This window comes from Corvus moneduloides, chromosome 11 (assembly GCF_009650955.1).
Source record: "Corvus moneduloides isolate bCorMon1 chromosome 11, bCorMon1.pri, whole genome shotgun sequence".
Lineage (NCBI taxonomy): Eukaryota > Metazoa > Chordata > Aves > Passeriformes > Corvidae > Corvus > Corvus moneduloides.
The window spans coordinates 17,407,288-17,422,687 of record NC_045486.1 but is presented as its reverse complement, the minus strand read 5'-3'; the positions used below and the strand labels follow the sequence as shown (position 1 = coordinate 17,422,687).

Below are 15,400 nucleotides of genomic sequence, written 5' to 3'. Positions count from 1 at the left end.
CAGGGACCTCAGTTTCCTTATACACAATATATAAAATATATATATACAATATATACAAAATATTTATGATTTGCTTGGAGGTCAGCCCTTTGATAGCAATGTCTCATGGAAATCCCATCAGCTATGATAAAGAGATTATCAGCTGAAAACTAGTCACTTGTTTTTCTGAAACTTTGCTTCCTCTGAGTAACAGCTCTCTTTTTTCCTGCTGTTATGAGAAATCCATGCTATTATATAGATGTCACCAAAGAGAAAATCCTCTGTACTGTTAGGTTGAAGTGAGGACACGGCTTTGTCTGGTTGGGAGGTTGCAACAACCTTATTAAATCCCCCAGGAAGTTCTTCAGAAACTGCATCTATGATATTAGAAGACAGAAAGGGCAGCTCTACAGAGTAATATTTTGATATGAAGGAGAACAAAAGCAGCCTCTTGTAGGATCTTTACTTTAGTCTGTCATGTACACAGTGGTCTGAAACACAAACTATATGCATGTTTTTCTGCCTTTTGGCTCTGCTCTGGAGGTGTCTGTCTCGGATTTATCAAAAAGCGTGAAAAAAACCAAACTCAAAAAGCTCATCAGCAAACAGCCTAGTTCTTTTCTCTCCCGGCTGACACAAAACCAGGTTTATAAAGCTCTTTCACAGGCAATGATCTTTACTGATGCTTTGTTGCTAGAACAACATCTCTTCAATTCTCAACACCCTCTGTCCTAACCTGGGATTATAACATGGTTTCCAGGAGGAATTTAAATTCTGGCTATGAAGCAGCTTCTAGTTAAGGAAAGAGAAGTCTCACGAACACCACTCTCACCATCTGGAGAGCCTGTCCTAGTACCTGAGTTTGTTCCTCAAGATTAATTCCTCCATGTTAGCACATAGTAGGTATTTTCCTATAGAAATACAGATGAGGATAGAAACGCTGCTTTTTTATGCCTGGCCTCAGACACCCTATTACAGGTACCTTGTCTTGGTCATTGAGAAGGTTTGGGGAGGCTCCATCCATGTTCCTCCACAGCTTATTGATGGGGGAGTCAGAGAGACACCAGTTGGGCATTTCCATTTCAGCAGAGAGGGAAAAAAAGATAAATTTTTTCACAGAAGAATCATAAATCAAAAGCAAAAAAACCCCTTCTATTCTGTCTACAGGAGATGGTGCTTCATTTTATGCTGCAGTGGAGCAGAAGAAATTAATCTCTTTCACTGAAACATCCTGCAACTAATGGGTATGACAGCATTGCCTGGTAGTCCTGGGGTGGCCTTCCAGGCCACTCAGAAATACAATTTTCGCAGAGACACAGCATCCAAATCAAGCAGCAAAACCCCTAAGAGACACCACACTGCCATCACCTTCTAGGTCACCACATGCCACAAGCCTTGGGACAACAAATATGCTGAGTTCCTTACAATAACCCAGGGCATTTTTCACAGCTTGAAATAAAACCCATTTCTTTCTGCACATCCTACTTCTCATAAAGCCAGCTCAGATGTCTCTGTATCCATGGCACAACTCACCCACACCCTAGAGACTCCTCCGTTGTTCCTCACGAGGCTGGGAAATCAAAACCACAACAGTAAGTTCACCACCTGTTGTTGGTTACAGAAATTGGTGTGTCCTGCTCGAATAACGAGCTGGCCCCTCTAAACAAGGAACAGCTGCTTGTTATTGGTAACGCTGGGTCACTGCGATTCCTTACAGCACAGCTCAGGGTAAGGGCCAAAGTAACCAAAGGGGTGACTTTCAGTCTTTCAACCTATTGGTGAAGGTAAATCCAGTCCCCAGGCACACAGGCCCCTCTCGGAAGTTACGATTCTGGATGTCACTTTTCATTTACACCAACTCTACAAGATCACAGGAATGTCCAACTGCACAGCGGAAGCCGCGTGGCACCCGCAGCGGGAAGGGACTCTGGCCACCGGTCTTCCCAAGCACACATTTAGCAGCAGATGGTGCTGTTGTGTCGGTGAACTTTCCAGAGGGACTAACCGCCTCATAATTTCTGGATTTTCTTCCCTGACTTTACTGCGAGCTTTGAGCTTTCTTTCATACCTTTCATAACTAAAGCCTAGCACTCAATGATATCACTCAACACTATTTCTTGCTACTGCCTCTGTAATGTTCTAATTCTTCAAGACAGAACTCTGGAGAGCCGTTTATATGAATATAAACTGGGTTTAAACAACTCCTTTGTGTGAATGGCAGCAATTTATATTGACTGTGCAAGGCCTGGGACACCAGCACATCGGGCACACTGTGCTGTTCCCTCTTGGGGCATTGTCGTGTGCCCGAGGAGTGCCAATGACCAGCACAACGTTCATGTAGAATGATGAAGCACTGCTAAGTGCTCCTGACTTCAAACCGATCAGTGACTTTGTAGATAAAACAGCCCAGGCATTAGCCCGGATATGTTTTTGAGGTGGTCCCCTAAAGAAGTTTCCAATGCAAATGCAAGCTCCTTTCATTGATGCTCACACGCATTAGCTACTTCGAGTCAATGCTCATCTCTCCGGGTCCGGTAGGACCCGTGAGCAGAGCGGCTCGGGTCTGGTCACTGCGGCTGGAAACCACGGCAGGAGAGCGGGACATGCACTGGGAGCAGCCGCTGCCGCTCACAGCGCAGAGCTGCCGGCGCAGACCCCGCTTCTGCGGGGGATGTTTCCTCTGCACAGTTCTGAGCGTGGCTTCCCTGCGCCGGAGGTACAAATGGCTGCTCGGCCCCCAGCACAGCGTCTGCACAAAAAGCCTCCTCCAGGCGAGGATCACTAGATGGAGCCCAATTCTAAGTGAAAAAAAAAGATGCAGACATATCCTCACTGCCGGAGCCAGGCTGCAGCGCTCCTGCCAGCACACCAAGCTGGGATCTCAGCGTCCCCTCCGAGGCTGACGACGAGTTAAATACCTTCTGAATGTGCAGGTTCACTGTGGTTTGCAGGAGACAAGAGCTGCTCCCACCTCTCTAGCCTAGATCTGTTCAAATCCATCGTGCTGCTCTATCACCGACAGAAGGTTTAAACAACCTCGGATTTAGATGTGAAGGGGCACAGGCACGCAGGTGTCCCCTGCAACCCTGAGCCAGGACTACAACGGGGCCTCCGAATGGTCGTCTGAATGTTGTGCTTGCTGTGCCACGGGAAAGGTGAAAATTGAAATTCCTCTGCCAGCCACTCGCCTTCCCTGTGAATTTACACATATTCAGATAAAGCGTGAGCTGAAGTCTGTCTTAGGCTCAGAAGCAAACTGAGCTTCTGAGGTCAAGGAGTGCCTGCAGGCTGACATTCCCATCCCCTTTAGATGGCCCTCAGAGTACTCAGATGGATGGGATACTTAGATGGCCCTCAGCACATCTCTCTTCGCATAGCTGGGTATTATTAGCAGTACTCATTACTGCACTGCCCCTGATTCAGGACAGAAAACGGATGGAAGTGTGCAGGAGGCTGAGCAGCTGCCAAATGAAACTGCAGGGAGTGAAAAGGCTGAGTCAGGAGCCGAACACAGCCTGCCTGCTCTCAGACTCATGCCCACGGGAACACCCTTCTAACCTCACCCTTATCAGCATCCTGCCTTCCCCTCTGCTCCCGGCCCCCTCCACTTCTGAATGGCACAACGATTACTAATATTTTTAAGTATTCAATCGACTCCAATGGAGGTGGCAGACAGACCACTCTCATTCTTTCCTATCTCTGACAAGTGAAGAGGTGGCAATTCGTGTCAGGAAAAGACAAAAGCTTTTGTTATAAAATGTTCAAAAATAAAAGGTTCAATAACCCTAAAAGAAACTGAAATATTTCTTCCTGGATTGCCAAATTTTAACTTGACAATGATCTATATATAAATGCAGGACAAAACGGTGGTGGCGTAGGCTTTTCCAGGAGACGGCTGAGCTGATACCTGATTCTCAAAGGACTCCCAGGTGACCAAGACAACCCCTTTAACACAACCTATGCAACGTGCCAGCCACACAGTCGCTGCCCAGAGTAGCAGACCCTACAGCACATCCTACTCCCCAGGTTTCACTGGAAATTGCCCCATTCCCTGTTTGCCCCTCCGGCCCCACGGCCTGGCCCCTCCCCGAGCACCCGCTGCACCGGTGCTCAAGCGACCCGGAGAGGCGCCGCCAGCCCGGGGAGGATGCTAAACTGCCGGGGAAGGGAAGCATAAAATGACACCGCGAAACTACAAATGCTTAAAAATAAACAGGAGGAAAATGGCACATAACTGCGAGTAAATCAAAGGGAGCCGTGCACAAGCCCGGGCAGGAGGCGGTGGGCGCTGCCGGCCCCGCCCCGGGCGGGCCCCGCGCATGCGGCGGCGGCGCCCATTGGCAGCGCCGGGCGCGCCGGCCCCGCGTTCCTGGAAAGTTCTTGGAAATGGATCAAAGGCGTTTCCGCGAACACGCGCGGCGGCGGCGGCCCCGCACGGCTCCCCTCCCTCTCTCCCTCTCTCCCTCCCCCCCCCCCCGCCTGCCCGCCCACCCGCCCGCCGGGAGGGCTCCGCTCCCCTTCCCTCCCTCTCTCCCCCGGCCATGGCAGCATGGATGTGGCCGTGCTGGACACAGCTATTTATACCTTCTCTCTTTTTTCCCCCCCCCCTCCCCTCGTGGCTGATATAGGAAGAGTGATGCGAACACAATACGATTCCAGGAATCCCTCACTTCCTGGAACAGATTAAAAGGGACACACAAAAGATTACTAAGGAGGTTTGCTTTTTTTTTTTCCTTCCACGGAGCTTCACTTCTCCGTAGCCAGCGCTGAGACAGGTCGCTGCTCCGGCTCTTCCTGCAGCACTCGGGGAGATTTTATTTATTGGTACCTATTTATTACTATTTCAGAGTGCTCTGAAGGAAGATTAGTTCCTCTTTAAATACATGTAATTTCCTTCTTCTCTGGTTATTTTTTTAAACTTTTTTTTTTGCTGCTGTTTTCTGAAAAGCAGAACAAGAATACATTATTTTTTCTAAAGCACTGAGAGCGCACGCTTTTTCTCGGCCAAAGTTGCTGAAGTCTTTGTCGGACAGCTCGTGTTCTGCTTGGCTTTTCCTGTGTCTGAAACAACCTGCAGAAGGGGTTTGCTGGGACTCGCCAGCCTTCTCTCACCGTGAACCCCAACTAGAGGCTCAACTCGCTGCTTCGGGGAAGCAAAGAAAGCAAGAAGAGGAGAAATCATTTCCCACCTTCTTGAAGACTTAATGCTTTTCCCTTGGTCCGGGAGTGACATGATCCTCTGTGTTCAGGGGTAAGATGCTTTGCAGCCTTCTGTGAAAAGCTGTGCTTTGATAATTGTAATTAGGAAGGTTCTCTGGGACAGTTTTTCAGCTCGTGTGTGTTGCCAAGTGTGACTGTAATGGAATGGGAATGACTTCGGCTGGCCGAGTGCTGAGTTCTGTGTGGCTGTCCTATGTGTCTGTGTTTTAGATTCCAAGGCCAAAATCATGTAACTATAAAGTATTCCTGATCTCCATGCTTTCTATTGCTGAAACACTACATGGTATTCAAAGTTTTTGAGAGAGTAAAAACAACTTGGAGTGTGTTGTTCAGTGTGGGGGATGCAGTGCCAGTGTGGACACCAACCCAACACCATAGGTGCTCTCTAAAGTCCTGTTGGAAACGAACTGCTTACAGGGAAAAACTTCCCTGGAGTTTAGGTGCTTTGGTCTATTTCTAAGAAGATATTCATGCTAAAATAATTTCAATTTTGTGTAAGCTTAAGTGTATGTACACATACACAGCATTCTGTAGAGAGCCACAGGGGGCACATGGATAGTTCCACAGCTGCATTCAGGAGAACAGGTGACATCCAAGTGCCTTCTCTGGTATCAGTACTGATGTGTTGGCACTTCAGTGTCCCTGTGACCAGCTCAGTTCATCAACTAAGGAATACCTGGTGTGCAGGAATCTCCTGCTATTTTTACACATGCTGCATGCTTGGAAATTGTGAGCATTTGTTTCAGTCTGAGCCATCACGTCAGTATTTCCTATTGCTCTGGTGTACGGTGGATTTTCCTCAGAGGAAAATCTTCCTTGTCTGCTTGCAATGACCGAAGCACGGGGATTTTTCTGCCATTTTCCCCCCAGAATCTGTTCCACAGACAAGGAGAGCTCGTGCTTACCACTAATTTCCTACTACACAAGGGGGCTTGTTTTCACTCTTATTTTCAGTCTGCAGCTGTAGTTCCTATAGCCACGGTGAAGGGAATTCAGTTTTCAGCTTGGCCTTTGGGAAACCCGTATCTGAAGCTTTTCTCCAGGGTCAACATACCAGAGCTCCTGCTTCCCTTACTCACCAAGAACTTGTTATGGAGCCAGATATGTAGATGTTTTTCTTTTAATGTCTATTTTGAAGACTATTTATTGCTCCATTTTCATTATCCTCTAGGATTTCATGTATCCTGGACTCCATACTCTCTGTCCTATTCAGACCAAGCTCCCACTGGAGTGTTGGGATGTGGCTGAACGGAGAGCAGCTCCACACTTTTTCTTGTAGTGTTTATGCTGTGTTATGAAGTTTAACTTATCCAGCACAGTAACTACAAAGCCAACACTAAATGCTGTCAAGACATATCTGATTCTCCTGAACTTTCTTGCCATTCCAAGGCTTTTTGAAACACTAACTGCCAAATCACAGGGAAGTTCATTTGCTGTTTCTCGAGAGTGCACCCAGACTCCCAGCTAGACATGCCAAGTTTCATATGGTGGTTTGCTTCCTCCTCACAGCTGTTGTACAAACACTTTGCTCTACTCAGTCCTGATTCTCCACATCTTTCCTCTCCTTTCCTTTTCTTTCTTTCTTTTGCAAATCCTTTCTTTGCGCCACCAAAGCATTGAATTTTTCATGTCAGCAAATCTTTTTCAGCCTCTCCTTATCCCAGAAAACTCTTCTTAACCCTCTTGCAAATGTTTTTGCATTAAAAGTTGTAGTGTGCCATTACTTGCTGATCCCTCTGCTCTCCCTTTCCTGTGCTTCTCTGTTTGCTCCCAGCAGCAGCTCTTCTTTCTTCAACCTGTGTACAGTTGTTTAAGACAGCAGCACCTCCCAGTCTGTCAAAATTTTGAATCCTTCTCCTCTCTTCCACCGTGTTCCTTTGAGCCTACAGATGCACTGGAAGGTTTGTAGGGGCATAAGGCTGGTGTATAGAAGGAAAATAGGAAATGTGTGAGCCCGGCCCTTCTCTGGCTTTGGTGGAAGGATCCTCACACTGCCTGCACGGGGTCTGGGCTCCTCCAGCCTCATGTGGCACAAAGTGTAAGGCAGCAGAGCATGAGTACAGTGGGAAGCCTCATCTCAAGCACATGGGCTCTGTAAAAGAAACCTACTGACAAATTTACATAGTTGATGTGGGTTTTGGAGGACCGAACTGTGAGCTGGTACAGCCCTTGAAAGTAAAACTTTCCTCCTGATTTATGGCAGACATTTCCCTGTGTATCTTTGCTACTCTCCCTTCCTTCCCCGTCACTCAGCCAATTCCTAATTTCCTCTCTGAAGTTGGTATATAAAAAGAAAAGAAGTTCCATGCTGTGAAAAATTTTCTTGATGTTCCAAACCTTTCTGGAAGGGTAGGCCAGAAAATTTTTCCAGCAGAAAATAAGTTCAGAGACATTTGGCACTTGGACTGCAGTATTCGAGTTCCAGGGAGTGAATGGTGCAGGACTGATCTTCCTTACTATCAGCCACAGTCATTTTCAGCTCAGGGAACAGTTGGTATAAGGGAGACACTGCTCTGCCAGCAGGCTTGGAACACCCTCTTTGCACAGCACTAATTGTTAATTAGGTTCAGCACAGGGAAAGATCAGAATCACAAAACATTCTGAGTTGAAAGGGACCCACAAGGATGATTGAATCTAACTCTGAATGACCCATATGAGGATCAAATCCATGACCTTGGTGTTATTTGCACCATTCTCCAAGCAGCTGAGCTGGTTTATGGTCCTCCTTGTGCAAAAAGGGGGGGTAATGGAGAATCGGGAATCTCCCCAAGGAGACAGGTAGCTGGGCATTTGTGAAGACCATGACATTAAGAGGGAGACATCCAAAAATCTTGAAAAATGCAGCCCTCAAAACCTATAAATGTATCTCAAGGAGGATTTAAAAGAGAACTTGGAGCTTTCCCAGCAATGATCTCTGGGTATAAAAATATATCCAGATGCACAGTTCTGTCAAAGCCCCTGAAAATGCAGGTCCTGCGACCAAGGGTCCCTGGTGAGGACAAGGGCCAGCCATCACTTTTATTCAGCCTGGCTTCCTACCATTAATAGAAATTAAGAAACATAGATTAGATGCCATGAAAGCCAAGCAGCTATCCTGCTTCTGAAATGTGATTTGCCACATCGAAAAAGAGAGAATGTTCTTTCCTAAATACCAACAGAATAGCAGGGGGTTTCCTATGTATTGCAAGGGCAAGAAATCTCTCTCTGTAGATTTCAATTTACCAGTGGTTTTACAAAACTTTACTCCAAGCCTCCACATTTTGTTTAGAAATGCAGAGCTGTGGAACTGATCATGGCTCTCACTTAAAAGGTGTGAAGGTGATCTCAGGTTCTCTCTAATGTACTTTCCTCCCACATCCCTTCTTCTTGTTCTCTGGACTTGAGTCTCAGTAGTTTGAGGTGGTGGAGTGCAGCTATGATCAGGTGCAGATCAGTTTACAGCACATTTATTTATGTACCTGAAGTGTCCCTGTTCACATAGAGCACAGGGAAGGAGGCACATCCGAAGGGAAGCTCTTATGACTTCAGTCTCCTGCTTCTCTTCAGTGATGTGGGGAGGTAGCTGCACCCTGTGCCATCACCGTCAGCTCCAGCAGTGCTATGGCAGTGTCACACTGAGGACTGAGTGTATTTCTCTCAGCCATCTTTTCTTTAAAGTGTCTGAAAGAACATCTGAGGTGTGTTGGGGATGATGGGGGGATGTAACACAGGACATGCAGCAGGACAGGGGACACAGAGGCAAAGAGCCTACACACACCGGGACAGACACTAATTTTTGCTCAGGAGCTCGCCCGGGAATGAAGGCTTCCCTGGCCTCTGGCATCCATCCTCCCCTGGAGCTCTGCTTTCTTTTAGGAATCTCCATGCTGCAGAGGAGGAGCACCCATGACCCATGAGAGCTCCAGGCTCTGTGAAAATGCATTTAGATGCTGAGTAGCTACACCACTTTAGGCCACAGGGGAATACATGTTCTAGCAGTGTGGCCATGGCAGAGCCTCCTCCTGCTGCAGTCCTGCAGGGATTACAGCCACACTGACTTCTCCATCGAGCTGTTGAACGGTGGGGTGGGTGTAGTGCACAGGCTTGGCTAAAACAAGAATTCCCATTGTCCTCCTACACGATCGGCTCACTCTGAGTTCTGACAGATTCATTTAGGATCAGGTCATCCTTGAGCAGAAAGTGGGTAGGACAAAACCTAAGCTATTCCCAGTTCTGCTTCTAATTATATTGCAGTAAATGACAATCCCACTGGCAGAAACAGAAATGCTCTAACATTGTAATCATGTAAATGAAGCTGTAATGCTGCTGTAAACCTTACTGTCCCTGAAACTATGTATTAAAAGGCAACATCTAAAAATATCAGATAAAATTTTCCTAAATGGCAAGACGGACAACCTTTTATAAGGCCAAAGGGGCCGACTCGCTCCCTGTTTCTAAGGGCTCATCTTTAGCTGTGTTCCTCCCTCCTCCCTTGCCTCTCTCAGAAACAATTGTGCTAAGGATCTGTTTGTAAAACATAACACGTTGTAGTACAATGTAGCATGCACTGAACAGACTCTGCAACTGATCTCAAGGCAAGGAGAAATAGCAGAGTGTGCCTTTCATTTCAGACCTCATCCTTTGCTGGCGGAGGAAAAGATCAGGAGACTGTCACTCAGGGGCATTGAGGAATTGTCAGAGCCCATCATGCAACCTCTCCCAGTTATGGCCTTCCAGGAGGAGTCTGCGCCTGCCCTTGCAGCTCCAGTTCCAGACAGCAACCCACCTCAGACACGGGACCCTGAAGAAGACCTTCTTTGCATTGCGAAAACCTTCTCCTACCTGCGAGAATCTGGTAAGACCCAATTGCAAAGTCACAGGGGCAGAAGGGTGCGGGGACGCAACTCCACAACCTGAGCACCAGGAAGAATCTCCTGATCCCACTTCAGATAGGAACCTGCTTCTGTCACAGCCACGTCTGACTCTTGTGCACACACCAAGTGTATCTGCAGTCTCTACAAACTTATACTATGAACTAATTTATTGCTTTATCTTTTGTAACTGAATTGGGGGAAGGAATTGCAAAAAGCAAATTGCTTTTTCTCTGTAAACTGCAGCTGCTGCAGCAGCTGCCAGCCTCATCCCAAGCCCCAGCACAGCAATGACAAGCATAGGCAGGAAGCCCTTAGAACTTGGTCTTAATTTCTGAAGCTCTTGCCAACTCTGGCTCTGGTTGCTTCCCAGGCCCTGAATGTGGTTGTCTTCAAGGCTTCCCTAAATATACTGCCAGTCCTGTAATATGTTCTTTGCTTAACAAATTCTTTCTCGGATGTTTTTCCAGGTTGGTACTGGGGTTCCATCACCGCCAGTGAGGCCAAGCAGCATCTGCAAAAGATGCCCGAGGGCACCTTCCTGGTGCGGGACAGCACCCACCCCAGCTACCTGTTCACACTGTCCGTCAAGACAAACCGAGGGCCCACCAACGTGCGTATCGAATACACTGACAGCAGGTTCCGCCTGGACTCCAACTACCTGTCCAAACCTCGCATCCTGGCCTTCCCCGATGTGGTCAGTCTTATCCAGCACTATGTCACGTCCTGCACGACGGAAAGCAAGACCGAGGCTCCTTACCCGCCTCCGTCTCCTCTACCTCCCCTGCAGAAAGAGATGGCAGCAGCCGCAGTACACTTGAAGCTGATCCGGCCGCTGGGCCGCAAGGACAGCATTCCCAGCCTGCAGCACCTGTGCCGCCTGCGCATCAACAAGTGCACGGCCGACGTGGAGCAGCTGCCCCTGCCCCGGCGCATGGGGGACTACCTGAAGCAATATCCTTTCCAGCTCTGAGGCGTGGCCGTTCTCGCTCAGGCACAAACGACAGAGAGACACAACCACGAGAACTTTGTGTCTCCATCCCACTAAAGGTGGGCACAGTGACAACCTGATTATCAGCAGAGACTGCATCCATCTTTCCTCTCCCCTTCTCTTCACATCCATTCCAGCCCCAGGGAGGAGTGGGTTGCTTCAGTGAGCAGTGGGGCACCAGCTGAGCTCTGACCCTTGGGCCGTGCCGGCAGTGGCTGTGAGAAGCTCTGTGGGCATGGCCACACTACTTGAACGTCAGAGTTGCTGTGACACCGGACATGTTAACGTTGTTATTTTTGCTATTTATTTCCATGGCAGTTTCTCTCTTCATGGTATTTTTAAAGCACCTTTTACTTTATTGTTGTTTTGTTTCTTTTGTGGAATTAGAGATCGCATAAAGGCTCCCAGCCAACTGGCAGCCAAAGCTCTGTGGGAATTTGGATTCACATCCAAACAGCTTCTGTTTGAGCCTGTCCCTGTGACAGGTTACAGGAATCAACATCCAAGCTCTCCCAGGCTTCTGGGGTATGTGGGACTCAGATGACTGTATCTAGACCCACCTCTACAGAGGTAAAGACTATTTGATTTTTCTTCCTTAGCTACAGAGGGTATCACAACCTCAGAGCACAGTGGGAGCTCCCAGAGATGTGTGCTGCATCACACGTTGTGGACAGGACACTTCTTTGAGGAAGCTCTTCTTCCTTGAGAGCTCTAACCAGAGATCTGGATAGTGAGGTTGGGCCAGGGAGCACTCATCCCATTCTTTTCCCATCTTCTCCATCTCCAAAGGAAGTTTGTGATGCATCATTTAGAAACAAGTAATTCGAACCCAAATTTTCTCAGATGCAGGCAGAAGGATTTGGTTTCAGAGCACCCTGTGTTTGGCTTGTATTTTCAAAGTGCTGTTTCCTGACCTTGCCCTTCCCTGAGACACAGGGCAAGACCAGGCTCTCCTTGAGCAGTGGCTCAGAGACAGCTCTGCTGGGCTGCACCAGTGACACGCACAGCTTCAGGATATTTATTTATTTATTTCTGAGGGTAACACTTGGAGGCACCTCAGCAGAACGAGCTGTCCTTCCTCCCTGCTCACACAGTGCCAGACTGCCGCGTGCTCTGCTCCTGCCAGCATTAGTCACCGGCCACATGGCTTCTGCCAGCTCCAGCCTGGAGCACACACTGGAAACCACAATCCAACATTTCTGTTTGCCAAGGGCCAGACCTCTCCTCTCCCCTGCTCTGCCTTGTGTGTTTGTTATCCATAATTAGGCTTTTGGCTCTGGGTTTCCTTCTTGTGCCCCATCCCCTTCACCCCCTGCAGATGAGGCACAATGGCTCTTCCCCTGCTCTTTTACAGACACGAGGGACAAACAGCAGATGGGATCTGCCCCAAACCAGCACAGACAAGTTGCCCCTTCCTGTGCATTTGCTGAATCCCATCACCTTCCCAGCCTTGCCATCGAGTGAGAGTAGAGGAGGGAACAAACAGATCTACAGAAATTACCATTTGGGTTATTTTGCCCCTAAGACCCCCTGACTTGTTCTAGCATGAATGAACATTAAGGATTCCTTGTTCATCCCTCCCTGGGACTCTCTCTAAGGCTCTGTAAATCAGAGTGGACAAACCCCCAGCTATAGCTGAGTGTTGGAAGAGAAGATGGAAAAGGATGAGATGGTGACCCAGGAGACTCAAAAAATGGGTTTCTTCCACCCTATCTTAAAGCTGCCAAAAGGGACAAGATGGCCTGATGTGCTTAGTCGGTGTCCTTTTTTTTTTCTCTCCACATTTATACAAGTTTGTGCTGTTGCAAGCTTTGTTTTTGATACTTTGATGATTGACAGTGTGCATGTGTGATGTCAGGTTTGCTTTTTGGTATATCCTTCCCCCTTGCCCCCTATGGCAGCAACCATGGGAAGGTACTGAATGAGAATGGAAATTTAGAAGGCAAAAAGGAAACTTTTTTTTTAATAATATAAATGATAAACCACTGAAAAGGCTTCCTTTTATCCAAACACCTCTATCTGCCTGAGGACACTGGGAACAAGGAAACCACGGCTCTCCAAGGAGCAGCAGTGATCTCAGGAAGCCCACACAGCTCAGCCACAGGCCTGGTAACTACAGCTTGGGAAAAATCAGTTGGAGAAGTGTACAGCAGGAAAGGGCAGGTTGTTCAGCTCTCTGAAACTTGCCTCCTACTTGATCTGTTCTTTGTTGGGGGTGATGGGGAGGTCAAGCTGTGGGTTTGACTCACTGACCCACAAGAGCCCGAGAGCTTGTGGTTGACCCCAAGCTGAAGGCTGTGAGCTCCCAGGGGCAGGGACCAGCTCTGTTCTGTGTTTGTTCTGCATTTAGCACAGTAGGGATCTCTAGGTGCTACTGCAATACAACAAATAAACAATACAGTTACTCCAAAAAGTCAGTTTCTTCTATCTTGAGACAGTTTGTTAAAAATCATTTGACGCTGGATTTTAAATAAACATTTTAAATATACTTTAAAGCCACTCAATGTAAAAGTCTTTGGTAAAGTCCAAATGGATGAATTCATTTTCTATTTAGAGAAATCCTCCCCAAGAACACAGAGTAAACTCTTGACCATTCTTTTCAAACAAGACAAAAAGCCTTTTAACAAAAAAATGGCCCTTCAGATACTGGGAGAATTTACACCAAAATCCTCCTCAGTGTGAGCCTGGTTTCTACTGCACACAGATGAGCAGTGGCAGATCCCAAGTCCCAAGTTAATAAGGACTGAAGGAACATTTTTCAGTAATGTGGAAGAACACAGGAATGATTCTTGTATTGTTTCTGTATGCCACAGAAAACCAATAAAATGCAGGGGAAAGAAGACAGAACATAAATGGGCATATGATGCTTAGGGTGGGAAATCCAGGGCAGATCCATTTTCCCCTTTTCTGGTGCCATTGGGCCACAGTGTCCCCATACCTGTGGTCTGGCCCTGCAGCCTTTCCCCCCACATCACCTGAGACACTAGACAGCAGGTGGGGAAACCATGGGGCGTGGATCTGCCCTATGATGTCAGAGGGAGACAGAGGACACCCCATCTGTCCAGAAACACAGGGAACACACTGAGCCAATGCCACTACTGGGAGATGACTGCACTGTGGCCCCTCCGTGCTCCTCTTCAAGGAGAGATGCCCAAGACATGTCCCTCCATCCTGCCCAAAGCAAGCATAACGTGCTCCCAACCACTGGGCAATGGAAAACATGCTCAGAAAAAAACTCTTCCCAACAAACTGAACTAGCTCCTCTCCCATCCTTCTCCCTCTGTGAATCCATTGGTTTCAAAGTTCAAAATACTGCTTTGAAGTACTCCTGAAGCAATGCTGTGCTTCCTATGCCAGCCATGGAGCTGGCATTCCCTAGCAAATATTGTTTCCACAATCTCATCAACCTGAGTCCATGGGTAGATTTCCATTGCACACCAACCAGGAAATATTGGCAATGCCATAATCCGTTCCAGATCAAGTTGTTAAACAAAATCACATCCCTCTTGGTTTAACAGAAAATAATGGAAAGAGAACTACACAGGGTAGAAGCAAAACACAAAGTAAGTGGAAACCCAAAAACAAAAGGAAGGAAAAGCTGCATCCATCTTTAAAAAGAAATCTGCAAAATCTGGGAAAAAAAAAATGCAGCATTTCTGACACATTATTGAGTGATTTCTTAATTTCTTAGCTGGGCTAAACTCTTCCTCTGAGTACACATAGGAAACCCTGCTGTTCCCTTTCCACAGGCTAAAGGTGGAGATGATTGGCATGAGCCAGGCTGGTCCAGAGCTGCAGTCACACACAGTTTTACTGCATTGCCTGTTACCTTAACAACTCCCACTCCTGCACCTTCAGCACACATTTTGTCAAATAAAACAGGATCATGCTCTGAAAACTCCTGTGCCAAACCTCTGTGCAGACTGAACTGAGTTCCACATCTCTGGAACCAGGAGCGTTTGTGGCAATGCAGACTGGCCTTTATCAGCACCCAAGTACAGCTGCAACTCCTCTCCCAGTGGCACCTGTATGGCTTGTAGAGCCAATGCACTTGGATTTTCTCTTGGTTTAGTTTCTGTCTACAGAAACATGGGTGTGGAGCCCTCACGGAGTCTGAAAAGCAGACTGATAGGATTGGGAGTAGAAATCCCAGTCCATGAGTGAAACCACACTCCCGTGGCCCACTGCCACAGCAGAACTCCCCTGCAGTTTGTCAGGCACATATGGTATCATTTTCTGTCTTAAATCATCAGCCTTTTGAAAAAGCAACACATGCAAGCATAAAACAACCCATTTACATGCACATATCCCTATCCTTTCTAACTTACTGAAATCTTAGTCCTTTCCCCACATCCTTTCA

At 47.4% G+C, this 15,400-nt stretch overlaps 1 protein-coding gene across 1 annotated transcript; it reads left to right on the top strand.

The window, feature by feature from the left end:
* The first annotated feature begins 4,465 nt into the window (after positions 1-4,465).
* CISH (cytokine inducible SH2 containing protein) lies at positions 4,466-13,539 on the top strand. Its single transcript, XM_032120837.1, has 3 exons — positions 4,466-5,230; positions 9,810-10,033; positions 10,520-13,539. The coding sequence occupies exons 1-3, from the start codon at positions 5,184-5,186 to the stop codon at positions 11,020-11,022; spliced, it is 774 nt and encodes a 257-aa protein (XP_031976728.1). The 5' UTR covers positions 4,466-5,183; the 3' UTR covers positions 11,023-13,539.
* The last annotated feature ends 1,861 nt before the right edge of the window (positions 13,540-15,400 follow it).

What these genes read in the sequence shown, in the direction of transcription:
- CISH (XM_032120837.1), top strand. Translation starts at nt 5,184, where the DNA reads ATGCTTTTCCCTTGGTCCGGGAGTGACATGATCCTCTGTGTTCAGGG. An exon ending in ATGATCCTCTGTGTTCAGGG is followed by an intron (nt 5,231 to 9,809) that starts GTAAGATGCTTT and finishes CTTTCATTTCAG; the next exon opens with ACCTCATCCTTTGCTGGCGG. An exon ending in CTCCTACCTGCGAGAATCTG is followed by an intron (nt 10,034 to 10,519) that starts GTAAGACCCAAT and finishes ATGTTTTTCCAG; the next exon opens with GTTGGTACTGGGGTTCCATC.